Below are 27,930 nucleotides of genomic sequence, written 5' to 3'. Positions count from 1 at the left end.
TCAAGTGCAGAAAAAAACTCCAGATGTGTTTCTGAAAAATGTCTGTATTCCATCAACCATGATTTTAAAATTACAAGGATATAATGCATAATTTTTTAACATTATGTATTGGTATTTAGCATGCATGATACAAAGGCACTCAAATTGTACAGATGGGCTACTAGAGAAGGGTAAACATGAAAACGTGTACAAAACATGAAGACAAGAAAGACAACACAGTAAGCTTCCAAACTAGTCTTGGATACCCACAATGAAACTGTAGCGCATATTTTAGACACAGTAATCTTCTCTGCTGTATGTTGGAGGAATGGAAGGAAAAAGAACAATTTACTGCAATATTTTCAAACACAGTTAACAACAAAAACGCATCAATAGAGTAACTGTTAGATGTCCAGCCTGGCCTGCTGTTTAGGTCTACCGAGCTGTCTGGTGGGTCCGATGCGTTTTCCAGCGTGTGTGCGCTGATGCTGCCGCAGACCCTGGCGATAAATGAAGCTCTTCCCACATTCTCCACACTCATAGGGTCTCTCTCCGGTGTGAAGCCTGTGGTGCACCTTCAGTTCCTCGGCTCTGGAGTAGCCTTTCCCACAGACGCTACAAATGAATGGTCTGTCTTTAATGTGGGTCTGATAATGTGCTGTTAGGTAGGAGTTAATGCGAAATGTCTTCCCACAGATGGAACATGCAAACGGCCTCTCCCCGGAGTGCTGCATCTCATGCAGCTTTAGGGAGGATGCCGTGTGGAAACCTCTGCCACACTGAGAGCAGAGGAATGGTTTCTCCCCGGTGTGGATGCGCTGGTGGATTTGTATGTAGCTTTCGTTGATGAATTTCTTGCCACAGTCAGGGCATGAGAAGGGCTTCTCTTTGACGTGGGTTTTCATGTGTTCCTCCAGCTTTTCTTTTTCGTTGAACTGAACACCACATCGGCGACAGAAAAGCAGCTGTGATGCGCTTTGTTCGACTGAGTCGGATTCAGAGGCTGTCTGAGTGTGACTGGTGATGTGGTGTGCTTGTAAAGCTGACTGACTCTCACAGTCTTTTCCACATTCCAGGCACCGGAGGGACGATCGAATCCTTGACTCCCCTGGCAGAGACTTCAAGTATTCCGAGAGTTCTGATGCTATTGGATTTACCTCATCATCAAAATCCACAGCGCCCTTGCGACCTACGCAGAAAAAATAAAAACATACAACCCATGATTTACCCTTTCTCCTTTTCAGGTTAGACAATATTTGCAGTGTCTAGGAGTTAAATTTTGCATCACTTATGTTTTACATTGAGTTCCATACAGTATGAAGAAGCCAGACATAACACTGAAGGCACTGTGAAGTGAATAACATTGATTGTCTTGTTACGATGCAATTTTCTGCTGGGACACCTAAACACTGTTGCAGACAAAGTACGCCGGCCAATGGCAGCTCCCTTCTCAACGGACAATGCACTACATCACACCTCAAAACTAGTCAGTAATGGTTCAAGGAACAGGGAGCTCAAGGCACTGACCCAGCCTTTACACTCTCCAGATCCCAATCCAATAGAGCAATCAAACAAGCCTCATCTACAGGGGCCCTGCTCTGCAACCCACATAGCCTGAAGGATACCAGTGTCCCAGTACCACAGGATACTCCCAGAAGGCCTGCCTTCATACCACAAAAATTCAGAGCCATTTTTGCAGCATGAGGGGAACCTACATAGTGTTTGAATGTTGTGGCTGATTGGTGTGTGTGTGTGTATATATATATATATATATATATATATATATATATATATATATATATATATATATATATATATATATATATATATATATATATGTAACATTTTAATGACCATACTTATGAATTATAATTTGACTGTCAGCTCTCACCTAAGTGCACTTTGTAGTGCGTTTTGAGATTTCCCTTCTGGTTAAAACCCCGACCACAGATGGAGCAGCAGTATGGTTTCTCTCCTGTGTGGATCAGCTCGTGCCTTTCTAGTTTGTAGGCATGAGGGAATTCTTTGCCACACACTGAACAGTGGTACTCGATCTTCTCTTTGGGCTTCTTCAGCAGCTCAGGAGGTATTTCTATTGGTACACGAACCATCTTTCTTCCGGGCCGCTTCTTGCCTGTGGAAGGAAAAGAAATTACAAGGTCAGGCTGTTAGTTGAATGTTTGCCAAATGAGCATGTAGACTTAATACAATCCAATCACAAACCAACAGGTTCTGTCATTACCTGCAGTAACTCAACCCACAGACTCTTTGATGATGAAAACAATTCAGATCGATCTTAGTCAGACCCACTCGACACATGCTCGTATTAGCAATGTCTATGTAAAGAAAGCTGCAAAAACACTTTAGACCTCCAGATGTAGACATGTTGTTGTCACTGTATGGAGGCAAAGAAACTAAAATTTGCACAAACATATGTACTGTATTCATATTTTTATTATTCTGGACACTGCTCCCACCCTTCAATTTACTTTTTACTTTCTACAAATTAATGTGTCACAATCATTTTCTCCCCCTGAAGATATTATTTCGATCAGCATGTCTCCATCTAAAAAGCTGCTGTTAAAATTATTATTATTTTATTATTATTTTACATTTTTTGCTGATAGGTCAAACTGTTTGGACTGGAACTGCAGGTCTGAAATGACTGAAAAATTCCAACATCATTACTTTTACGGTGACCTGACTTGCTGGGATGTGTTTATTAATGGAAAATACCTGGCAACTAAAGAGCTTTCGAAGTGTATCTCACAAGGTATGTTTAACTCTGAGCTGCTACACCAGTAACACCGATACTATACCCTACATTGCCAGTTAACACAAAAACAATGGAGGGCAGTTTAAACACAGCCACTTTTTCTTTCCTTTGGTAACCTAGTGGTAATGGCTAAGGATTTTCCAAGCATTAGTGGCAGCTGTGCTCTGAGCTGCTTATACACTCTATTTGCTCCTACCAGCCGAAGAGCCTGTGTTTTCTCCTTCTTCTTCAGCAGATGGTTTGGTATCTTTCCGTCTTCTATAAGGCCGCTTTGCTGCAAAATGAACAAAAAACAACTTTAGTGGGGGCTGAGGCCTGATAACTGGCTTATGTGTGGAGTCAAACATTCTAGCAACCACAAATTAGTTCTGTTCATCAGATCTTGGTGCTGATGTTTGTGTCTGTATTGTTCATAATATGGTAGAACAGAAGTAGGACACCAAAACATATTTTTCTTATGTGGTCTTCCACATAACGAACAGGCATAGTCAAAGATCTTGCCTTTATTGGTGATCTGTACGAAGTGTGATGGCAACCACAAACACTTGTCCCATGCACTTTTTTCTCTAATGAACGCTCTTTGTTGATCTTTTTTTAACTGATCCACTAGCAAAAACACATCTAAATGAATCCCTTTCTTGCTCAGAAAATATGCAATGAACCAGGATCAATGAGCAGAATTGAAATCAGCTAAATGAAACAATACTTAACCTAACGTTTTCTTGTCTTACCAGCAACACGGCGGACACTTTTTGGGTTTGATTCCTCTGGTTCCGTAACGGTGCGTAAATTTCTCTTTCTCCGGGTACGCCTTGACACTGTAAGATGAAAAAAGACAAATTATCATGAAACAGTATCCTGCAAAATGTTCATTCCAGATGCTTAAAAATGCATTAAATCAATAGACACTTACTTCCTGGATTTGTGTCCAAGTCTTCCTCAGACAACAATGGAGTTTGAGAACTCTTTCTTCTTCCTCTTCTCTTTGCTTTTAAAAGAAGTAGAAAGAAACGTAATGTGTTACATAGACGCTTAAAATAAGAATAAAATGAAACAGTTCAAACAACTCTCATTGCGTCTCTTCTGGATCCTCCATGTGCACTACTTCAACCAGTACTGTGAATGTAATGTATACTGCAATGAATTGGAAAATTCCTCTATGCGTCCAGTCACCTACCAGCATTTGCAGGAGCTTCTTTCTCTGAGTTGTCCGGAGACACCACTGGAATCTTCTTCTTTCTTCTCAGTCTCCTTCCTGCCATCACATGCAAAAAGACAACCTCAATATGCAATCATAATGGTTCTTCAACAGTTTCCATTTTTCTCTTCATTTGTCTTTACCACAATATAAGGGCGAGGCTGGTGTCATCTTTGCTACTTTCTCTTTTTCCTCCCCTTCGTCCTGTTCTTCATCTTCCCCTACAGACACAACTTCCATGATGAGCGTTGGGCTACTGCTGCCCCTCTGGTTTGGATCTTGCAGCTGAGACTCAGACAGGATGACAACCTGTGATCACAATTATTAGAAACCATCAGAAACACAGCTTCAACAGAGACAGGAATTAAGTCTATCAGTGGAGTAGAAAAATAAATGCATTTTATAATTGTAGCTATAGGATGTAATCCAAAGCAATCTGTGTGTGGCTCACCACTCTATTGTGAATCCTTTGTATTTGTGTCTTTATATCACTAAATAAAAATGCTAAATTATACCTTAAAAAAGATTACCTTGCTAGGTTGAGGACCCTCTGTGCAATCAGAACCTTGGTCAGGACTGTCTCCTGTAACAATCAAGATAGCTGGCTTAGGTTCTAAATGTACTTAACCTTTATTCAGTCTAGATGAACATTAACGTCAGTGTAATGTTAAAGTAAATTGATAATATATTAGTGTTGTAAGCTATGACACCACAGAATTTTCCTAAAATCAAAAAATTATTGTTTTGAAAATATTTTACATGCATTTAGTTGCAAATTCCCAGACCGTGTCTTCTATTTTTACTGATACCTGAAATATTAAACAAATAATACAAATAAACTGTACAATTCACGTAAGAAATGACAACGTACTCCTGAAAAAACAAATGTGTCCTGTTTGTGTAAGCTGTCAGTATGTAATAAAAATGCTCTTCTGAATTACTCACTGGCATCCCATTCAACCACTTCTCCATCAGAGTTGATTAAACCTCCAATTTCTTCGTCCTGTTCCTCTTCTTCGCCCTCCTCCCCTGCCCGCAGTCTGACAGTCAGATGGAGCGTTTGGTCGTTTAAGTTTGCAGATGCTACTTTGAGTCCGTGTGGTATCTGGTGCTTACGGTCAGGTGAATCCTAAACAGAAAGCAAAGAGCCGAGAGGCATTTTATGTATCTCTGCTGTGTCTTAATCCACAAAGCAAACGGCACAAGAAGAAGTGAAATAAAAACTGAAAATACCAGTTATATATACACTACTGTTCGAAAGTTTGGGGTCATCCAGACAATTCCATGTTTTCCATGAAAACTCACACTTTTATTCATGTGCTAACATAATTGCACAAGGGTTTTCTAATCATCAATGAGCCTTTCAACACCATTAGCTAACACAATGTAGCATTAGAACACAGGAGTGATGGTTGCTGGAAATGTTCCTCTGTACCTCTATGGAGATATTCCATTAAAAATCAGCCATTTCCAGCTACAATAGTCATTTACCACATTAACAATGTCTAGACTGGATTTATCATTAATTTAATGTTATCTTCATCGAAAAAACTGCTCTTCTTTAAAGAATAAGGACATTTCTAAGTGACCTCAAACTTTTGAATGGCCGTGCATATATTTAAAAAGTTAAACATTTTCATATTTTTATCCTCCATCTGACACTTATTCAATGATTATGAGTATTGTAGGATTCACCAAACACTTTCAACTGCACAGCCAAAGCCTTTGTAAATTTATCATTTCAGGCTTATTAGTGGCGCCTCTTCGTCTGTAAAAATTGCATCCTCAGAATAATGGACTCTAAAACAGCAAAAAACAAGGTGCAAACAAAATGTCCTGATGCTATTCTCGCTGAGCGTGCACCGAGCCAAGCAAGGTCACACACATTCAACGGGTGCATGTCACTGCATGATCATCAGCAGGACCTGTGTTATATCGATTTTTGTGACCACTGGTAGAAAGCAAACATGGCATTCTGTGTCAGTCAGCAGTCCAGATGATGCATCCTTCATGACAAGGACCATCACTGGTAACAGGTTGGGTTTCTGTGGCTACCATTTAGAGAAGAAACAGCAGTTTGAACAGTGGTAAAGACCGGAGAAGGCCCATCAGGTCAGGAGTGCACCAGACACAATCTTGTCGTGTTCTTCAGCAATTCACAGGGTTGTGTACTGTGAACACATCTTCCAGGATCAGACAGCACCTGCTCAGGTTTTTTGGCCGTAACAATGCAAATGTCAATGTTTTGGCACAGTGGTGGAGATTCAGCACTCTTTGCAGATGGTGCTTAACGTGTTTACAGAACATCACTTCCAGGCACTCTTCCACATGTGGCAGGAGCACTGGGAGCGGTTTATCATTGCACAATGAGACTTTTTCAAAGGATAATGAAAGGTACATTGAAATCAGGTACAATCTTTGCTTTTTAGACACACAGTCGAGAATCTTTATGAACGCACCAAGTAGTCTCACTGTGGAATTTCTAGTACCGTAGTCAGAAGTTAGCAAAAAAACCCAAACATTTTATCAAAGTCAATAAGGGCAAGAAGAGGATCACTTTGTTATTCGTAGAATTCCAGCTGCCATCGATGTCGCATCAGAGCAGCGCTGTACAGTGACATAAAGAAAGAATGGCTTCTGTGGAGCTATATAACAGTAAGTGGTCTATGGTAAATATGAGGTAAGTCAAGGTAATGTGACAATCATGAAGATATTGTAGCCTACAGTGAGTGATGTTACGCTGTCAGATGCAACAAAGGGTAAGCTATCCGAGTTAAAGTATTTTTCTAGCAAATACTTCTGTACATGACACATACAACAGGGATGTAAATTAAGTTGGTACTATGGACAAAATTATCTGTTTATGAGAAAACTGGTTAATGCCACAAATTCTCTTAAATCACATTTACAAGCCATTTTCAATAGTGTCTCAAAACAATATTCAGGTTTCCATGTGAATATTGCGACAGGCTTACTTTCCTGTTCATAAAAAGATGTCTTATTCAAAAATGCAATGCCTGACAAAATTCCCTCTTTTTGTTACTATTCCTCTAATGGAATTAAACAGACAAACACTATGCAAAACAAAAATGGAGTTCTACATTAAACTGTATTAACTTAGTAAGATATCCCTTTTTTGTTGAATTCAAACTGCAGAAGAACAGAAAAACTTTTTTCACTCACACTGAAAACACAGCAGGACAGGATCTCTTAATTACCACTAAGAACAAAAGGGATAATTACAGCAAGAAAGCCTGCTTCTGTGCTGATATGGTCAGCTGACTATTGTTTTGACACACACCAGTGTGACATTACTAAAATGCATTCACAAACAACAAATGAACAAAACAATCCACTACTAGAAAAGTACAAAAGCTATCATAAAAAATATATTTTCTTTATGAATTCATTAGCGAGCTCATAACTTTACAGAATTAATTCCAAAATATATACCAACATACGGTTTGGTAAGGTGCTGATCTTTTGGTCTGATGTAATTCTGCTTCTGTGTGCAAAGATGTGCTCTCGTCTTGGGCAGAATATTCCTCCCTTGCATCGTTGCTCTGACGGGATTTAATGTTCGTTTTGTGAGTTGGGGTCAGGTCACATACTGGACAGGAGAAGGGTTTCTCTCTTGTGTTATTGCACTGATGCACAGTCACATTTCCCAGTGTCTTGCCACGTACACAGGAAATCTTAGGTTTTTCGTCAGAGCCCATGAGCATGTGTCCCTGCCACCCTTCTCTGGCAGTAGAGCTCTGACCGTAGAGAGTGGAACCACCTTCAGACTCTTCCGAGCATTTCTCCACAGGATACACGGTCTGGTGTCTCTTCTCTCCATATGAAACAGAGCGCTCCTTCTCGCATGCTTTGAGGTGGGGAAGCCAAATGTCTGCAGAGGAATCTTCTTTTTCTCCCTCTGAGCTGAAGCACTCATCTGTGTTTAATATGAACAGGCAAAACAAAAAAGTGAAAAATCACAAACATGCAACTCTGTGCAAATCATCTAGTAAAGTGATGCTGATATTTAAGATTTTCCACTCACGATTTTCACTCACAGTCCAGCCTTCCTCTTCCTCTTTGATGATTACTCGAATCTCTGGCGTCTCACAGTTGTAGTCTGGGCTTGCTGGTGCTTTTTTTGGCTCCTGATGCGGTGAAGTCTGGTTGCCATAGTTTTCATTTAGACTCAGTGACAGCGGATCTTGAAGTTCAGGATCCTATTAAAACACAGATGATCAAGGCTGAAAGAAACCTTTAAGATGTGTGGCCACATGTTGGCAACAAAGAAGGTGTAGGAGCAGATTTGAAATTGCTCTGTAATTATATTGGTGTCAGTGGGTTTCACTCGTAATTAATTGTCGATTTAACCTATATAAGGTAGGAACCTTTGTGGCTAGGTAGGGTTTCCAGCCGGAAGGGACAAATCAGTTTTTGACCGCTAAACGCCGAACGCTGAAACTTGGAAATGGGAATTTGTGCACTTTGGAGTTTTTTGAGAAACGAATAAAGACACTGTGTTCAAGGCAAGTTAAAACGAGTTGGACTTTCATTCATGAGTATGGTTATTAAGCACGTCAGTTACGTTTTTATGATTCCCAGTTGGATGCTCTCAGTGGCTTAAAGCATTGGCTTAGCCCATTTAAGAGAAGGGAAAAACCTTCGACAACAGTACAAGTTTGATGCAGCAGAGATAATTCTGAAAACATGTCCTCTAAATCCTCTATATCAGGTGTGTCAAACATACAGGCCAAGGGTCAAAACCGACCCACCAGACGGATCAATCCAGCCCACGGGATGACTTTGCAAAGTGTAAAAATTACAGAGAAGACATTAAGTGCAAATTGTGCATTTGTAAAACTGTACATTTTACATAATTTCAAGACCTGAACAAGTTGCTTTGATCATAAAGTGTTTTGTTTCTCTGTAGATAAACTCTGATCTGTAAGTTATGTGTAAATGATAAACTGAGGCATAAGATTGTTGAAATTTCACTTATTTTTCTTAAGAAATTTCAGTTTGTTCATCATGTTTTGTAGAAAGCTCCTTAAATGTGAATATTTTCAGAATTGACTTATTGCACTACAACAAAGGAAACATTATGAGTTGTTGTTATTTATAGGTTAATATGTTATGGTTTTACTGGTCTGGCTCACTTGAGATCAAATTGGGCTGAATAAGGCCCCTGTACTAGAATAAGTTTGACACCCCTGCTCTATATTCAAAGAATATTACTGAGTGAAGCCCTTGTAACTTAATATACTGACATCCTTGACTTGAGCTTGCAAGGTAAATGGATAGTGCCATATTAAATGAACAGTGGGTGCTGAGACACATTGCTTTACTCATCTTATGGAGGTAATTTGTTAAGAACTGGGTGTATAATTATCTCAGGTGTTTGTTTGACTGTATTTGTATTTGGTGGCCTTCTTAAGTTCTTTTTTTTCTCTATAAAATAGTGCAATATGTACAGTGTGCAGAGGTTTATTGCCTACATTTACAGCCATTTTGGCACCAGTTTATTGACAAAGTGAGAGATAAAGTGAAACTTAAAAATGTCTTATATCTCCTGCTTGCTGATACAACTAAGCCTAAACAGTTTTGAGCCCTTTAGCTGTTCATGTTTCAGGTGTGCAACAAAATAATGCCGTGACGCCAGTTGTTTTTTAGCACATTTACTACTCTTCATTTGGAACCACAAGCGTCAGTAAGCCTTTTCCGTGGCAGACATTTTGACTTGTTATGGCAGAAAAGGAACAAGTGAAACAAGTTCTGCTACCAGTGGCTCAGTTCCATTAAAAGTCCCTATAAGTCATGACAATGAGCTAGACAGCACAATAGTAGGACCCCTAAACTAGCTCATTTTAATAGAAATCAGTCATCATTATTCAACTCCTCTGATTTTCCTGCTATGTCAAAAGGTCTCCTGTGAAAAAACTCTATTAAACTTTGTGGTGGTATTAACATTCATTTGCAAATCTTTTTTTTTTTTAAAGTTATTTTTTTGGCCTTTTATCGGCTTTTATTGGATAGGTGCAGTGTGAGAGAGACAGGAAACAGGAGAAGAGTCAGGGGAAGACATGCAGCAAAGGGCCGCGAGCGGGAATCGAACCCGGGCCAGCTGCGTCGGGGACCAGCCCCTGTACATGGGTCACCCACTCAATGCATTGAGCTATACGGGCACCCTCATTTGCAAATCTTAATAAAAGGCCCGGGTTTGGTAATCCATCACAATTAATATCAAGTCAGTTTTATTGCATGAATAATAATTACTGTATGATAATAATGTGATGGAAAAATATTAACTTGTATTACCTGTTCTACAAGAGGTTAAAGAAGAGAAAGAGAAACTATCCAGGACAGAAAGAACTCACACATAGCTAAACAACACAATATAAGTGTGTAAATGCTGCCATTCCTCTTGTTCGGGGAGCTCCTCTCCAATAACCTGGTGTTGTGTGAGATTCTGTGTACTGCCTGAATAAAGGGACGCCGACTTCAAGATGTTCGCTCTGTGATTTTGATTCTTTTTCACCCACACAATCACAGACTAACCGAAAAAGTCTGCAAGTTGATTCTCTGCTTAAGCTGCTGCACTGAGAGATGTCAAGTAACACAGTGCAATTCAGCAGCTCAACAAACTACAGTCAAAACCACAGTAAGTTAAATCCCCACCTCTCTGGTAAACGTTACTAAGATGTACCTAATAAAGATGGAACAGTAGTAGCGATGCACTAAAGATGCAAAAACACAAGTAAAGGCTTTAAACCCAGTTGTATGCTCTTCAAACTGAATATAATACATTTCACAAATATGTAATTACATTTGAGAGCAGAACTTAAACAATTATCTGATCAGCAAGTTTTTTCTAAAGTAAAATTGGCAAACATTACACAGTTCCATCGCCTCAACTGTCAGAATATGCTGCCTTTTGTTGTTTTATGTTATTGTAATTTGAAAGCAAGCTATTTGAAGACAGCAGTATTCTAGGGTTTAGGGTATTGTAACAATCAGTAGATTAACTGATGACAATAATCCTTAAAACCAAGTCAGAACAGCATTTGATATTTTTATAATGTTCTGTATCTCATTATTCAGATTCAGAACTTATCTTACTTTACCTGAGTAATAAACTATACAGCGTATTCAAACGATGCACAAAACTTTATTTTATGCATTATGCAAATATTTTCCCACTCATTTTGGCTGATTGCTGATACCAACGTGTGCAATACTTTTTCCATGTAATTGCAGAGAACATCAAGCTTCTAATGCACAAGGTTACTCCTGGCTAATAATAGGCTGTTCAGGGATGACTATTCACGGCAGTAAGCATGATTTCTGTGCCTAAAGTGTCTGCTGTTTGACAGAAATGTATGCATTTTCTGTCATGTCTGACTGTTTGACAAAATATCTAATACAGTTGAATAAATTCCATTTGCTCCTTTCTCATTTGTAATTATTTTGGAGCAGGTATTTTTGCTTTGCTGCGGGCTAAAACCTCTGTGGAGGCAGTCAAAACTTCCTCTATAGAGGAAAAAACTCTGCTGTAGTGGTATTAAGATATAAATACACCTACTCTGTTCGACATGACCTACTGGAAGATGCAGACATAAAATACGATGTTTTACAAATGTACACATTCACAAAGCAAAGTGAGAAACATATTTCAGCTTGTAAAACATGCATCCATTCATTATCGATACACCGCTTAATCCTCATTAGGGTCACAGGGGGGCTGGAGTCTATCCCAGCTGACTTAGAGTGAAGGCAGAGGACACCTGGACAGGTCACCAGTCTATCACAGGACTACACATAGTGACAAACAATCACACTCACATTCACACCTACAGACAATTTAGAATTACCAATTAACTTGAGTATGTTATTGGACTGTAGGAGGAAGCTGGAGCACCCAGAGAAAACCCACACATGCACAGGGAGAACATGCAAACTCCATGCAGAAACAGGGATGCAAACTGGAGATCTTCTGGCTACAAGGTGAAAGTGCTAACCACTGAGCCACTGTGCAGCCCAGCTTGTAAAATATGTCATATTTATTTTATGCAACATTATTTCCTAATCAATGTTCATTTTAAAGTCTTTTTCAGCCAATACTGATAATGATGCTGATATTAACGTGCATCCTTAGTATTTTCCATGCAGTCAGTTTTAAGTATTACAGTGACACTGTCTTTGTACAGCTTACTTAAATATTAGTTGGAATATGGTCATATAGCCCTGAGGCTGGCCCTTGTCTCTTACCAGGGTTTCTGCAGAAATCAGCCAGTCAAATTTAATGCTTTTTAATGCCATTTTAATGCTATACTATCAAAATTTTAATGCTGTGACCGTGAACTCAACAAATTGCACAGGTTTGTTTGTTTGCAAAAGATGATTTTTATATGAAAACTGTCCCCTCATTTCACTATTTCTGAATCCGGAAACCACCTCTGACCACCCACAGGCTGTAGTTATTCTCTGAATTCCACGTTTTCTTGCCATATTTGCTGGAATTTGCATTTCCCCATTTCCCAGTTCTCCTCCACTTTCCAAACATGCAATTTTTGGCAATTGTACCCAACCAGCTGGAGCAATTATCGCAATGTTTTGGCATGTTTATGCAGATGCATATATCTGACAAATCGCAGTCTACAATTAAATATTATTCTTGAAAATGGCAGAAAGTTTTTAATGCCACTGAGAATCAAATTGAATGATTTTTAATGCCATTTAAAGCCTGAATTTTCACAAAATCAATTTAATGATTATTAATGCGCTGCAGAAACCCTGCTTACATTTTATTTCTTTTTCAATCTAGTAGGTAATATGTAAGGTTTATACAGATTGCTTACCATAAGATAACACTTTTCATGTTTATATATCACCAATGTGCTGTCATCAGGGTTTATTACGAATTTGAAGCTGTCTATTTCTGTATACAAACGATTGAGATTTAATATTAGTGGCACTAATCTCTAATGCAAGGCAGCAAAAACACTACTACAACATGTTTAAATACACTTTTCTATTTTGTGCAGTTAGTTTACATTATCCGTGACACCACCAGCAATCTGTCCGACATTTTCTTCACTCATACACAAAAGAAGCACCACTTTATTCGAGTCAGTCAGGGCCATTAAATTAACCATTAAGTCATATGCACATTAATGGATGCAGCTCTGGTTAGTTTAATAACAGTCGCCACTTGCTAACGAGCTAGCTTTCGAGTTACTATGACAGTATTGGTTTGATGTGCGAACATAAGGAGTTTAATACTTTAAATATGTCACGGCAGTCATCACCACACCTATCGAGGTATTTCTGATTTGCCTGCAGGTTAACGAGCTGCATCCACCTAGCTGCTGGTTAACTGTAACAGTTAAGCTACATCCACAATCCCATCAAACGACAGCCAGCTGTGCAGCCTTAACAGCAGCGACGTCGTCTACGTTACCTCAAACATACTGCGAGGTGTCTGTCGGGTTTGAAGGATGTCATAAGAAAACTAGGATGAGCGGTAAACGTGGCTAAGTTGTGGCGTTATTCCGGAGGAGAGCAACTGTCATGAACTAACCCTACAGCCCAGGCTAGCTAACGGTGTTGCGCCACCACTTCTTCTTCTTCTTCCTTTTTTTTTTTAAAGCCGTCCTCCGCTTTTTCTTCTTCTTCTTCTTCTTCGACGTTTTACAGTATTTGGAGTCATTGCCGTCGCATTGCTACCACCTTCTGGTTGTAGTCTTCCTCGGTGTGGAATTATTGTGGAAGAAACATGGACGTAGCAACCGTAGCAACCATAGCAACCGGCCCGAATAATGACGCCGACCCGGAAGTGTCAAATACTTGCAGTATCACTACGTCCGACAGAAAAGCTCCATAGACCCCAGTTGTACACAGCAAAAACTAAAACAGACTACTTTTCTACAGCTCAGTTTTTTTTTGTTAGCGTTCATGGTCAAAGCCAGAGATCAGGTAGCCAATCTGAAAATAAATCGATATTGAATTTTATATAAAGCGTCAAACGCTTTAGTGACATCACGGGGCGGGGCTACTTGATTGACAGTCTAATCTGGAATGATTGACAACCGAACCTTTTCTTATACAGTCTATGATTACACTAAAAATTGCTCTGAAACAGCAAATATCCTATTTGCTGATCCATCTGCGTGCAATACTGATGCTACATCTTCACTGTAAAATAAATATGTGCGGATGTGTATGTTTACAGGTGTGTGTGTGTGTATATATATATATATATATATATATATATATATATATATATATATATATATATATATATATATATATATATATATATGTGTGTGTGTATATGTATATATATATATATATATATATATATATATGTGTGTGTGTGTGTGTGTGTGTGTGTATAGTTGTTTACATGTACATATTGGAATTGTTTTTACTTAGAAATTTTGGATTTTTTGTTTGTTTTTGTATTTATCAGTCCGATGGCGAGCTTGTTGCATCGGAATTTCAGTCATAATGTGCACCAACTAATGTATGTTCTGGTTGACAGTGAAGTGGCTATTCTATTCTATTCTATTCTGTTCTATTCTATTCTATTCTATTCTATTCTATTATATTATATTATATTATATTATATTATATCTAATCCATTTTCTCTTTCCGAAGAGACTCATTTTAAAAATACTTCTGGACTGGTGGTGAATTAAATCAGTTCCTGCTGCATATTGGTATGCAGGTGTTTTTTCCAGTATTAAATGACTTGAGTATATTGAGTAAATGTACTGAGTTAATCTGTACCACTGCTGTGTCACTGTGCAGTCTGGTCCCTCAGTATGTGTGTTCAGGTGGACATTCAGGAGCAGCCAGGTCTCTGAGTCTACGTGTAACTTAATAGGTAACTGTTTGATTGTTATCGTGGTGATGAATAAGGAGTCGAACCTCAGACACGATCACAGCTGGACTTTGAACTGAGGCAGCTTTTAAAAGCCGCACGGCTAAAGTCATTACTTCCAGAAATCCCGGCATCAGGTCTCCCTCTTCCTCACCTTGGCCAGGTGAGACCAGAGCGCGACCAGTGACGACGTCATCTGACGTCTGTGTGCGTGAGCGGGTTCCACTCTAGTCCACAGTCCAAGAGTCATGGCTACAGCTACTCAGAAACAAACGTCTGTGTGCTGCGTGGACGCTGTCATCTAACAGGGACTCGTTAGCCGGAGAGTCATGTCACCGTCCTGCTGGTCCGCTGTCGGAGGACGATTCTGAGGCGAGCGGGGAGCGGGTCAGTTTACCGAACGACGCTGATAAGAAGTTACGTTATTCAGGTAGCAACGGTAACTACGAGCTAACGTTAAGTTCCCACTGGCAGGCTAAGTAGCCAAACAGTCCTAAAGCTAGTGAGAGCTCGTTTTGGTGTCAGTAATGTCAGTAACGTGTTCCTGCTGCATCACGGAAGAGCAGTAAATGTTGTTGTTGCTGTCTTAGCTCGGAGCTAACGACTAGCTAGCCGGTTGTAGAGTAAAGCTAACGAACAGATCAGGATGTGAACGTCGCTATCAAAGTATGTAAGATATCACTCTCTGAACTATTTGTTTCTTTCTGTGTCAGGTTTTGAATATGAGCAGCTCACGATTTGTTTTTTTTTCTTTTTAGCTACTTGTGCTACAAATGCTATCATGACACGCCTCCTCTATACTTGAACTAAATTAAAAATGAAAGTGACTTGGTGCTGACTTTAGATGTCTGCCTGCTAATTACTTCATAAATAATACTTAAAATGACTTGTTTGCATCCCGTGTCAGTTAATGCAGCTCAGTGCTAAAGAAGCTTTAGCTGTACTTCCTTGAGCACGGTTCATTTACACTATGCTTTTATTCTGCTCATTTTAAAATGCTTGCAGTGTAAATTGAGATTAATGCAGTAATTAGTTCAATTATTTACTAAGGAATGCAAGTCATACATCACCCTGGAGTTGTCAGATCCATCACAGGGAACATTAAATCTGTATTATTTTTTAAAAACGTTATCTTTGCGTACTAAAGTAGTGCAAGCTTGTCAAATCAAATAGGAATGGCAGCCACTTTCTGTTTCTCTGATGATTATAAACTGGGTTTGGAATGACACATGGCAATTTACCCTTTTGGACATTTTCTAGATTAAGCTCATAGCTGATAAATCAAAAATGACACTGAGATGTTATTTAATAACCAAAAAATAAAGAAATAAAGAGTATTTGCAGCCCCAACTGCAATACCAAACAATGAGAAAACATAATGTGGCCTGATGTTACACAACCCAGGAAAGTTTCAAAATTTGCTGATGCTATCATAGTGTAAAAAAATGTATGGCAGAAGATACATTCCTGGAAAAATACATTAAAAGTCTTAAACACAACAATATGGCTTGAAAGATGGGGTAGTTGTAAAGTAAGAAGCTTGGCAAAAGCTTCATACTCTACAGGTATGGTGCTGAAATTGTTAGTCTCTATGAAGCTTTTGCATATTTTGCTTATACTTTCAAATTATATCACCTGTGCGCTTTGGTCCTAATGAGCCCTGCTTCTCCTCCCTTTCAGACATGGATATGTTTCAGCATATGGAGTGGGATTCAGTAGATGACGGCCTGGGAGAATTAATGGATGAGCCCACTTACTTATCTGAATCTCCTCAGTCAAAGTCGACAGCGAGTAGCATTTCAGAACATGAATTTTCGTGTCACTGTTGCTATGACATCTTAGTCAACCCCACCACTTTAACCTGTGGCCATAACTTCTGCCGCCACTGTCTGGCTCTATGGTGGGAGTCCTCACACAAGAATGAATGTCCAGAGTGCCGGGAGAAGTGGGAAGGCTTTCCTAAAATCAACATACTGCTGAGGTATGCTTCTCACATCCATGCAATATCAGGGGTTGAATGTTTGATTTTCTGGCAACTGCATTCACTTTTCCCTCAAGTCAACAGAGATCCACTGACAACCTCTACGTTGGGTATCATTTGAAACCTTGGGATTCTAGTGCCATATGTTTTTGTGATACCTGTGTGTTGGTACAAAACCGGACCTTAGTTTGTGGAAATATAGAACAGTTTTTCTCTGTTTAAATGTAACAAAGAAGCCAAAGTTTTCTATTGTTAGATGTTGCCACAATTTGCTGCTCTACAACTTGGGGTGAGCCAGTTCACATCAGATGCAGACAACACAGACTCATCCCTAACAGCTTACTCCCAGTCTGCACTATTGTAGTCCTCAGCAATGATATTGTCTTCAAGTATACCTTTGACTCCTCCACATATAGTAGATCTTTTATCACTGTGCTAATTGTATAAACAAACTCTAGAAGATGAATCAACACTCGTTGCTTGCAGATCGTCACATAACTCAGCCGCGTTCGTTGCCTGAGTAATAAGTAAAGTGTTTGGAATGTCTTTGTACACATTTACTGACATCATCTTATTATTACACAGTAAGTTCATAGTGCACACATTGTTTTAGTGTGAAAATAAACATCTGTGGCTATTTTCCCTTGCCTGGAAATTTCTCAAATGTTGCAAAGTTTGATTAACCTCTTAACACTCACTGGGCCTTGTGAAAGTTTTGCTGCTGCATTTTAAATGACACCAGCCTAGTCTGACTCATTATTTAAAGCAGAAAGCTTCACAATTCAAATGATGTAAACCCAATTTTAGGATAACAATATGACAGCTCTCTTTGTCGTGTGTGTACACAGCAAATTATTAGTGTTGTATTTTTTTGTCATCTCTAGGGCCATATACTTGTTAAATCACCATTCACTGCACATTTTTGTCCATCCATGAAAATAACCCCAAGCTCTTGGCTGTTTTTCAGTAAGAAGGGGGATGGATGTTATGGCTGAACAATTAATTGATTACACATTAGAATGTTAATTTGAAACTAGTGATGATTATAATAACGATTAGTAAAGTGCATGGCTCTAATTTGAATGCTCATTGTACAGTGTGTCTGACCCGGAGTTTAAACTGTTGGGTCCATGGTTTTCCAAGTCTCTACCATTCTCCTTGTGTGACAGTCACAGTAGTGATGCTATCTGGTATGTAGTCATGTTCCAGGACATGTTAGACATCTGTTACAAAGCAAGTTTTGAATAAAAGTTTGACTTAAAGAATAAATTAAATCACACTATCTGTCAGAAAATTTGTATTAGTGATTTTTCTCTCGTCTTGGTGAGTGTTGAGGAGTAAACTGAAACAGAACAAAGAATACCCACATGATGTATCACACAGAGACTTTTATGAAGTGTGAAGGAGAAATGTTATCAGAATCCAAAATCAAACTTATCTCGCTGTGACTGTGGAAGGACAATTTCACTCTATGTGCTCTTACAGAAGTTCGCACTAACCAGCTTGAACTACCATAAATCAGCTGATGCCAGAGGAAAAACCAAGGAACATAACTGCACCTTCACCACATTATTTTTTATGTTGTTGTACTTTCACTTTTGTTTTATGTGTTCACAAGATCCCATTTTTTTTGTAGGGATGCAACTGACAAGCTTTTCAGTGAGGTTGTGCAGCGGAGGAGAGCAGAAATCCAGGCAAACCCCAAAATCTCCCGAAGCTTGCTGGCCTTCCAGAGGTACTTTAATTTATGATACAAGTTGTTTTGGTGTAAAACTTTGAAAGACTGTGCCAGCTTAGTGAACACTGAAAAATAGTACTTCACAAATTTGACACTGACAGACACACATTGGGCAATGTAAGGGAAAAATTTAAACAAATTTGATGCATCAGAACCAAAGATATCATCTTTTATGATCCTACATTGTAGTCTTCCTCATCCAATCCTGGCACGTTTATTGACCCATTGTCAATTCAGCATGACAGCCAACATGTCAGTCAGAGACTCAGGTGTGTTTTGCTGGTAGTAGTAGAAGCTAGTGTGTCCTCTAGCCTCTAGTTAAGAGGAAGAGGCGACAGATGCTTGCTAAGCTCCAAACCAACAGATTCTTTTCATCACTTGAGGCAGACTTTTAATGCATAAACTTAATGGAATTCCTCACTGACAATGAAGGTCTTGTCTTTGCTAATTTGCCTCATGCTAGAACTATATTTAGTTGTATTTGATGTTTTTGTCTTGAAGCAGCTATGACTGCTTTCACATACATCTCCTCTTTATCTTAATCCTTCCTCTTCTCAGATATGGTGACAACTTGGGCCGATCTCGGACAAACCAGCACAAAGGAGCGGGCTTCTTCTTCTCTGGAGTCTTAAGTGCGCTCACATGTGTGGCTGTAAGTACACAACAGCTGTAAATAAGAACTCCTGCAGTAAAATGACCTCAAATAAAAACTGATGGTTCAGTATCAAGCTACCTTCCTAACCTGCCTTTTGGTTGTCAGCAATTTTCCTATTACCTTCTGCATACTCATTTACCTCATGACCTCTGTAAATGTGCCTTAGAAGACAAGTACTTTTCACCTGAATCATTATAGGGTGATCACTTCATGTTTGTTATACTGTTGTCCTACTAAAATCCTAAAGAGATAGATAGATAGATAGATAGATGGATAGATGGATAGATGGATAGATGGATAGATGGATAGATGGATAGATAGATGGATAGATGGATAGATAGATAGATAGATAGATAGATAGATAGATAGATACTTTATTTATCCCGAGGGAAATTCAAGTGTTCAGCAGCTGACCTTTAACAACATAAAATAACAAAAAGGCAGGTTAGTAACATTAACAATAAAGGTTAGTACATACTCTGAATCAATCATATGTATATGTTTAACAGTCATATGTAACAGCTAAAGGTTAAAGTAGTGGCTGAAGGGGTCAGTTGTTCATTTGATGGAAGCAGACCATGTTTATTTTTTCCATGTGGCACTATGGAGCAACAGTACTGTGTATTTTGCCACGTGGCAGCAAATTTACGTCTGTGTGTGTGTCTGCTGCTGGGGGCATGTAAATAGAGTACAGCATGGTTCTGTTTTTGACCTCAGTTCATGAATGGATATCATTATTGAGTAAATCCACTTTTAAGGGGCTGAGCATTGGTCTGTGTGCAAAACATCAGTTTGTTTTGGATGCTTTTGGGTTTGCATTTTCCTTGACTCATGCAGTTTGCATGGAAAAACAATAGTGCTTGCAAACTGAGATGGATCTAGTTTTAATATTAGTGCAGGAGCTAAACTTAAAGCCACAGAGATGCTGCATAGACAGACAAATAACCGACACACTCACCAATAGGTTGCTTAATATTGTCTGGTGAAATAAGAAGAGTCCAAACTTTTGCTTCTGCTTTGATTGCCTTTGATGGAAGATTAATAGCTCACCATTAATCATGTTGTTAAATGCAGGAATACATAGCTTTTGCTTGAAAATCTACGTGTTAACGTGGCAAGATGGTCACAAAACTCTTAGTTGTCCACTGTCCAGCAACAGCTGTCACCGCTCAAAGCTGACACCTACTGGACTAATAAATGCCCTGCATATTCTTCACTTCAAATACTGTATGCCTTCTACAGTTAGTAACAGGTAAATGATAATTTATCAAAAACAGTCATCATGAGGGGAGAAACAATGAACATAAAGCCCAGAATCAAATTACACAGACATTAAGTTTGATTTAATTAGCATTTACATTAATGACAGTTAATGTGACTTCATATGCTCAGCTGACTCTTGCAAGTCTGAGTCCTGTTCTCTCCACTCTTAGTTTCACACATCTTTTGCCATTGATTTTCAGAAGTCTAAATATAGTTTAGATTCCATATTTACAGTTTAGTTGTTTCACCAGAAAACACACTTACTCCCTGTAGGTGAATGAAATAACTTAAGCACATTGTACTGTTATTCACTATAGTTTTTCGGCACCAACTGGCCCATAGTTAGAGTTTTTGAACTGTTATGCCATCATGGTGCAAGATGGACACTCACTGAGCCTGACACGACACCTAGCTGTGTACATGGTAAGATGCCCGGCATGGCAGTTCTACTTAGAAATCCATCTTTGCATTGAGCTTGTTACGTTATCAAGCAAAAAAGAGATTTAGCTTAACTTGTTAGTAAAGAGGACACGTTAACATGCAGTAACTGTGATGGAAATGGAGAGAAAGGTGGTGCACCTGCAAATCTAATGCGCATAGGGACATCTAGTGATGATGTGTGTTTATCGCAATACATAGTTACTAGATTTAGTTCAAACACCAGCTGTAAAATGTAACTGTGTGACCAGTCTGGACCACTGTGGCCTATTCAAACCTGTTAATGCCCTACTCCCCACAACAACAGATTGTGAACTGCATGTTTTCTTTCTTTGCATCCAAATGAAAGTGTGGCATAACGCGAATAGCGTACTGTACTGTTTGTTGATGTCGTATTGTATATTTCCAGGTGATGGTGCTGGTGTATCACTGGAGCTATGGTGTGGTTGAACAACATGACCTGTTAATCAGTAAACCTGTGTCTCGCTGGACACCGGAGGAGGTTGTGTCCTGGCTGGAACAGTTGGGGCCCTGGGCCCAGCTATACAGAGAACCCTTCCAGCAGGAGAACGTCAATGGAAGGTAGAGAAATTATATTTACAATTCTACAGTTTTACAATTTCATTTAGCAGACGCTTTTATCCAAAGCGACGTACATCTGAGAGTTGGTACAATATAAGCAAGAATCTAGTAGGAGCAAACAACCTGGATAAGTGCCATAAAATAAGTTCAAGTGTGTAGTATTTAACTTTTGCTTCTGTCCTGATACAATAACATGCAGACAAATTTCATCTCAGAAAGTTAAAATCATGCTACATGTTCACCTGAGTAATCTTAGCAGTTGGATAACTGTGTGTAGTACTTGTACGTTTCTATTTCACCACTTTGTAACTCATCTTGTTTATTATTAGATATGGTGTTAATTTCTTTGCTTCAGGCTCCTGTTGATGCTGGGGGATGAGGAGTTGTTGAAAGCGCCTTACAGCATAGAAAACCAAGCTCATAGACGAGCTGTTCTGGCTGAACTGGACAGAGTTAAAGCCCTGGGGGTCAAACCTCCACAGAACCTCTGGGAATACAAAGTAAGCAACCTGCTTAAACAGCAGTTTTAAAAAAAATGCCTTGGTTGATTTACTTCGTATGCAGGTGTTTAGTACTTTAGATGCTCATATTCTGGTATTTAATGATGTAGCATTTTCTTTTAGTGTTCCTTCATTTGTTAAAAAAAAAAAAAAAAAGTGTTCCACGGCCGCAATTTTAAGAACTGAGTTTCTAGTTTGTCATATTTGTTGCATTCACAGTGAAGTGACTGTCCTACTGTTTGTGTCACTCTCTGCCAGGCGGCTAACGCTGGGAAGTCTCTGTTCCTGCTGTATGCACTGAAGCGCTCCCCACGTCTCACAATCCTTTATTTGTATTTATTTGATTACTCTGAGACTTTCCTGCCCTTCCTGCACACCTGCTGTCCAGCCATCGCCCACATTGACCAGGGAGTGGAGAGCAGATTCCTTGAGACACAGGTGGCATTTCATAGAAAGCAAACTTCTAGCTATCATTAAATTCAGCGTAGTTGGTCAAACATAAAACAGTTGGCACACTTATTTGCACATGATGATTCGATTGCTGCTAAAATGCAAGATTAAGATAGTACTGTGAGCATTAAGATGGCTCAGTATTGTAATGTATCACAACAAAAGGATACAAGAAGAGATTTCATTGTGAAAGCCGTTGAAATCAATTTCCTTCATTTTCGATCAAGACCACATCAAAACCACATCTGTTGAGGTTGCAGATTTTTTTTTATACAATGGTGGATTTGCCTGTAAAATGTAACTTCCATATTTCTGTGTTTCATTATGATCTGTTTTAATGCTTTAAAAGAGCTCATCTTGTGTTTTCTGTCATGCTCCTGCGTTTGTTAGGTGAACCCCAGCTGGCGTCAGTGGGCAGAGTTCCTTGTAAAATACTGCCTGCTTCCATACCAGCTGATTGCAGAGTTTGCTTGGGACTGGTTGGCCGTCCACTACTGGACATCCCGCTTCATTATTGTTAACGCCATGCTGCTGTCTGTGCTGGAAGGCTGTGCCCTATGGAGGCTTTGGACAAGAGCCAGGATCAGGTACACTCAGTGGGAGGCCTGGGTGCTTTCATCTTATTCTTTTTTTTTTTTTTTTTAATTTATTTAACCTTTATTTATACAGGTAATCTCATCGTGACACGGGGTCTCATTCTCAAGAGACACTTGTTCTCAAATATCATAACAAAACGGCACTGAGTCACTGACAAACAACACTAAGGGACCTGTACTAGACAATATAATGTAACACTAAGTTACAGACAGACAGGTTCATGACCAAATACAACATAGACATCAAAATGGATGTGCAAAGCGCCAAGTAAAAACACTACGAACAAGAACAAGTCCTAAAAGGTTTCCATAGTATTGGAAACGTTTGAAGTCCCCCAGGGGAATCAAGTTGGACAGCTTCAGACTCTGCTGTAGCGAGTTATATGTTGAGAGAGCAGAGTAAGAAAAAGCTATTTTGCCGAGCTCTGTGCAGACTGAGAGGACGGTGAAAGTAGTGAAGTCCTAGGAATGTAGACTGGCTGAACTGTTTCCGTTACCTGTAGGAGGATAAATATGTGGGCAGCAGACCAAGGATGGATTTGTAAATGAAATGATGCCAGTGGAGAAGTCTGTGTGTGGACAGTGATGACCAGTTAACCATGGAGTACAAAGTGCAGTGGTGTGTGAGAGGTCTCAAGGTGCCATCAACAAGCAGTCTCCTGGCAGTAAAAGAAAAACAGGATTTGTTCTGGAAAAATAAACCCAATTTTAATTTCAGTTTCTTTAAAAGATTTTCGATTTGGATTTTAAGACAGAGGCTTTCATCAACTGTGATGCTGAGTCATTTGTAAGAGGCCACCAACTCAATAGGGGTGCCTTGTGCAGTTATAATACCAAGGAAAACTTCTGGCACCTTCTTTTTTTTTTTACCAAAAACGACGTTACTTTCGTTTTGTCAGCATTTAACACTAGTCTAAGGTGTAGCAGATGTGACTGATGTGAAATGCTGACTGAAGATGTTCAAATACAAGAACAGCAGTGTTCGCACAACAGTAAATGATAGTGTCATCAGCATGAAGATGAACAGAAGCATTTATGTTTTGACCCACATTGTTGACATAAATAGTAAAGAGAGTGGGTCCTAAGACAGAACCTTGTGGCACACCTTTTGTGACATCAAGAAAGCTGGAGGACAGACCACTGAGCTGCACACATTGCTTACGATTGATGAGAACCAGCCAACAGCTTGGTCTGATATCTGGCTTATATCTGACAGCCTCCGATATAAAATATCATGGTTACACAAACACTCAACTTCACATATGAACTTTTCCATTAACAACAGTGTGTCATTGGCCATAATTCTCACTGTAACTGTGGAGGGACTCAAATGCTTGCATACTGTCAGTTAGAAAACAATTAAATATAATAGCTAAATGTCAGTAAAGATTCCAATAAATTCACCCTCAAGTACTAAAGTCCCTCTACGGCCACTAAAACCCATCTCTTTGTATCAAAGTTACATTTTTAGAATTATAATAATATATATTATTATAATAATGTATAACTGCTTGTTTATTCAAAATCACTTGCAGTATTTTTGCAAACATGCAGTCTATTTTATGTTTTACGAATGCCACGTTTGCTGTGATGCATTCTGTCTGTAACTGTTTTTGTAAACTGCCTTTCTGTAGGACTCTGCCGCGTAAGATGTGGAACCACTTGTGGAAGATGCTCTCTCAGGGATTCGCCTTCGCCCTCCTGTGGCCTTTTGTCCCACAGTTTGTGTGCAACTGTCTCTTCTACTGGGCTCTCTACTTCAGCCCCATCATTAATATAGACCTGGTGGTGCAGCAGCTGATGCATCCTGAAACGCAGGCGCTCTAACGGGCTGCATGTGCCCGGTTACTGCTGTACAGTTCACAGCAAAAAACTAAATTCACCAGGAGTACAGTTGCTGAAGAGAACTGTTCATTTTCAGCCGTAAACTCATGTGAGACTGGCTTTGTTTGCTGCCGGACAGGAAGTTTTCACGCTTCCTGTCTTGCTGTGTGGAACAGGAGAGGCACCGAGCTACTGAAGGAGAAACCAAACCATCGAGGTGAGCGGCAGTAAAATACCTGGGATGTTGCTGAGATGAACTCATGACTGTAGTGATCTCTCTGCGTCCCCAGTGCATTCACAAACCACAATGCCTAAATGGTTCTGGGAGCAGTTATGCAAATGATAAGTTTTGTTTAAACACTGGTGTCAGTAAAGATCCGCCTCATAAAGAATTCCTCATAGCTTTGTAGCACTGACATAACTGTAGCCTGCTGCCCAGTGAAAGGTGAGTTCTTTATGCATGGATACATTCGATTTTGTTTGACTTCTGTCATCAAATATCTTTTCTGGCATATAACCCACAATTAGGGTAAATGAACAACTGCTGCTTCAGAATATAAGTTTGAATGAAGCAGTTGTATAATAGTGTATGAGTCTTCGTAATTCTGATGCACTCTGCTTCTTCAGTGTGGCTCTGGCTGTGACTGTGATCTCAGTGCTACAGAGCCGTTTGGAAATTCACTGTGAGGTTTGAAAACATGATTGAAACAAGTCAGATGTTGGGGTTTGTAGTTCTGCCCTCAGGCTTCAGCTGTTCGAGGGGTAACGAAGAGGCTGTCTGTTGGATCAAACGTGTATCACTGAAGTTTGTTCCAGAGGGTTCCAGCATTTGCTATCATGAGATATCTGGCACTTAGATTTGAATTACGTCTTATGTTCTTAAATTTTGTTGCTATTCTAATACAGATCTTTTGAGATTTTAATAAGGAGCTGTTTTTTTACCTGCTTGTACTGCTGACAGTTATTGTGTTGCACAATTTTTTTACTGCCCAGAAACATTCTGTTCACTGTATAATTTTCCATTTTATAGGTGAACCGAGCTAATTAAAAACTAGTTTTTTGTTTTTTACATTCTTCATTTGCACTTAACGATTCTACACTGTGATTTTGTTCTTCCATGTTCTCTAATAAAAAAGAAGAAATAAAGATTTTTAAATAAGGTTTTACTGTTGCTTGTTTAGTTTTTTTTTTCATGGTGCAAGAAGTAACTGGACAACTAAATTAGAACAAACAAAATTACCTTTGAAATGTTATAATCTGAATTTAACAAATAGTAATGTTATTAAACAAGAACCTGTAGCAGTCCGTTTGATTCCAGGGGGTAAAATTCACATGTAGCAACAACAGGACAGGAAACACGCTAAGGAGAAGAAGATAAAGTACCTAGAAATATTTGAAGTAAAATGTACAACAAAACTAAAATATACAAAATTATAAAAAGCTGTTGTAAGTACATAACAAACCTTATAACAAGAAGTCCATATCCAAAATATCACTTGTCTTTCTTCGCTCTGTTTTCTTTTGACCACACCTGAGCCATGCTACACGTTGTCTAAATGATCACTACATGACTGCAAAACTCTGGGATCAGATCTATGAAAATGACTATAAATACTACTGATTTTATAGGTTTGTTTGGGCTGCTGTGTTCTACAGGTTGAATCGTGTATGTAGTGAAACTTCACATTATCCCATATCTTTTACATAATGTATGTTGTATTTTTTTTTTTACACGTCCAAACTAAATGCAAAACTTTGTATATGCTCTTCATTGTGTATTTTTCAAAAAGATTTCTTGTTTTCTCAGGTGCTTTGTAGCCATGGAGATTCTTTACCTTGATCTGGGGCCTCAAAAGTCAATTTTTCCATAGTAACTGATCTCCATAGCATTAGTGAAGGATTGATGGACCTTTGTTAAAGGCCCTAATTACAGCTTTTAAGCCCTTTATAAATGTTGTCATATCAGAGAGTGGGACTGATTTTGTCTATATACTTCAGGGTTTCTGCAGGGCATTAAAAAGCATTCATAGTCATTAAGTTGATTTTGCGAAAATTACGGCCTTAAATAGCATTAAAAATCATTAAATTTGATTCTCAGCATTAAAAATTCTTTCTGCAGTTTTCAAGAAAAATATTTGACTAATAATTTATAATTATAGACTGCGATTCGTCAGATATGTGCTTCTGCGTAAACATGTTGAAGCATTGTGATAATTGTTCCAGCCGGTCGGGTTTAAGTGTCAAAAACTGCATGTTTTTAAAGTGGCTGGCAGACTGAACCAGGTGGAGGAGAGCTGGGAAATAGGGAAAAGGTGGATTTCAGAGAATGATGACAGCCCATTGGTTGTCAATGGTGGGGTTTTTTTGTCGTTTTGTGTCTCGTTTTTGTCGCTTTGCATCTCATTTTGTGTCTTGTTTACCTAATTCCAGCAAAAATGGCTCAAAAAGGTGGATTTCAGAGAATGACTACAGCCCGTTGATGGTCAGGGGTGGTTTCCGGATTCAGAAATAGTGAAATGTGAAATGTAGGGACAGTTTTCATATAAAAATCATCTTTTACAAAACCTGTGTGATTTATTGAGTTGGTGGTCGTGGCATTAAAAATGTTGACAGTATACCATTAAATTGGCATTAAAAGCGTTAAATTTGACTGATTTCTGCAGAAACCCTGTACTTTAAATTAGAATTTGTTGTCCCTTATTTGTGTCTCATCTAATCAGGGAAAACCACAGACTGCATAAGAAAGCGTTAGGGTTAAAAAGTCTATGGGGAAAACCTGGCGTTTTGAACACTGTCATCCCACATGTAGAAATGTGTCATTTAAATAAAGTTTTGTTGATTAATTTGAAATGACCGCCCCCTAGTGTTCAACAGTCGTCATGGCAGCAGCCGCTGTCGCCATAACAACGTAGGGACGGTCTCAAAAGAGCGCATACGATTCAATACAAGACAAGAACCAAACACATTTTCTGAGGACCAAATAAATTACGGTAATTATCTATAATGACTTCATTGCTTTTTTAATGTTGGTACAGCTAAATATTGTTGGTATTTTTAACCTAATTTAT

At 39.0% G+C, this 27,930-nt stretch overlaps 2 protein-coding genes across 7 annotated transcripts; one reads left to right on the top strand and one right to left on the bottom strand.

The window, feature by feature from the left end:
- Positions 1–24: 24 nt before the first annotated feature.
- LOC111588118 (zinc finger protein 497-like) lies at positions 25–13,679 on the bottom strand. Of its 2 annotated transcripts, XM_023298277.3 has the most exons (12): positions 13,411–13,679; positions 7,999–8,173; positions 7,415–7,890; positions 4,899–5,082; positions 4,484–4,536; positions 4,097–4,262; positions 3,933–4,010; positions 3,669–3,743; positions 3,487–3,573; positions 2,952–3,029; positions 1,871–2,113; positions 25–1,168 (listed from the first exon to the last, which is right to left on the bottom strand). In XM_023298277.3, the coding sequence occupies exons 1-12, from the start codon at positions 13,417–13,419 to the stop codon at positions 384–386; spliced, it is 2,409 nt and encodes an 802-aa protein (XP_023154045.2). In that variant the 5' UTR covers positions 13,420–13,679; the 3' UTR covers positions 25–383. The 2 variants fall into 2 exon arrangements, with proteins under 2 accessions (XP_023154045.2, XP_054866362.1); XM_055010387.1 differs by lacking the exon at positions 13,411–13,679 and having other exon boundaries at positions 8,012–8,151.
- Positions 13,680–14,943: 1,264 nt separating this feature from the next.
- LOC111588125 (bifunctional apoptosis regulator) lies at positions 14,944–26,025 on the top strand. Of its 5 annotated transcripts, none has more exons than XM_023298293.3 (9): positions 14,944–15,251; positions 16,516–16,816; positions 18,453–18,551; positions 19,113–19,206; positions 21,320–21,492; positions 21,848–21,992; positions 22,251–22,430; positions 22,833–23,029; positions 24,673–26,025. In XM_023298293.3, the coding sequence occupies exons 2-9, from the start codon at positions 16,518–16,520 to the stop codon at positions 24,863–24,865; spliced, it is 1,380 nt and encodes a 459-aa protein (XP_023154061.1). In that variant the 5' UTR covers positions 14,944–15,251; positions 16,516–16,517; the 3' UTR covers positions 24,866–26,025. The 5 variants fall into 5 exon arrangements, with proteins under 5 accessions (XP_023154061.1, XP_023154058.1, XP_023154059.1 ...); XM_023298290.3 differs by having other exon boundaries at positions 14,944–15,265; XM_023298291.3 differs by having other exon boundaries at positions 14,944–15,274.
- Positions 26,026–27,930: the final 1,905 nt, after the last annotated feature.

Source organism: Amphiprion ocellaris, chromosome 4 (assembly GCF_022539595.1).
Source record: "Amphiprion ocellaris isolate individual 3 ecotype Okinawa chromosome 4, ASM2253959v1, whole genome shotgun sequence".
NCBI lineage: Eukaryota > Metazoa > Chordata > Actinopteri > Pomacentridae > Amphiprion > Amphiprion ocellaris.
This window is presented reverse-complemented; position numbering and strand designations above follow the sequence as displayed.

Excerpts from the sequence above, each read along its gene's own strand:
- LOC111588118 (XM_023298277.3), bottom strand. Across the intron at positions 4,537-4,898 it reads AGTGGTTGAATGGGATGCCA|GAGACAGTCCTGACCAAGGT; the intron begins GTGAGTAATTCA and ends TGATTGTTACAG. Across the intron at positions 4,263-4,483 it reads AGGGTCCTCAACCTAGCAAG|GTTGTCATCCTGTCTGAGTC; the intron begins GTAATCTTTTTT and ends TTGTGATCACAG.
- LOC111588125 (XM_023298293.3), top strand. The coding sequence starts at position 16,518 with ATGGATATGTTTCAGCATATGGAGTGGGATTCAGTAGATGACGGCCTG. Across the intron at positions 16,817-18,452 it reads AAAATCAACATACTGCTGAG|GGATGCAACTGACAAGCTTT; the intron begins GTATGCTTCTCA and ends TTTTTTTTGTAG. Across the intron at positions 21,493-21,847 it reads CAGGAGAACGTCAATGGAAG|GCTCCTGTTGATGCTGGGGG; the intron begins GTAGAGAAATTA and ends TCTTTGCTTCAG.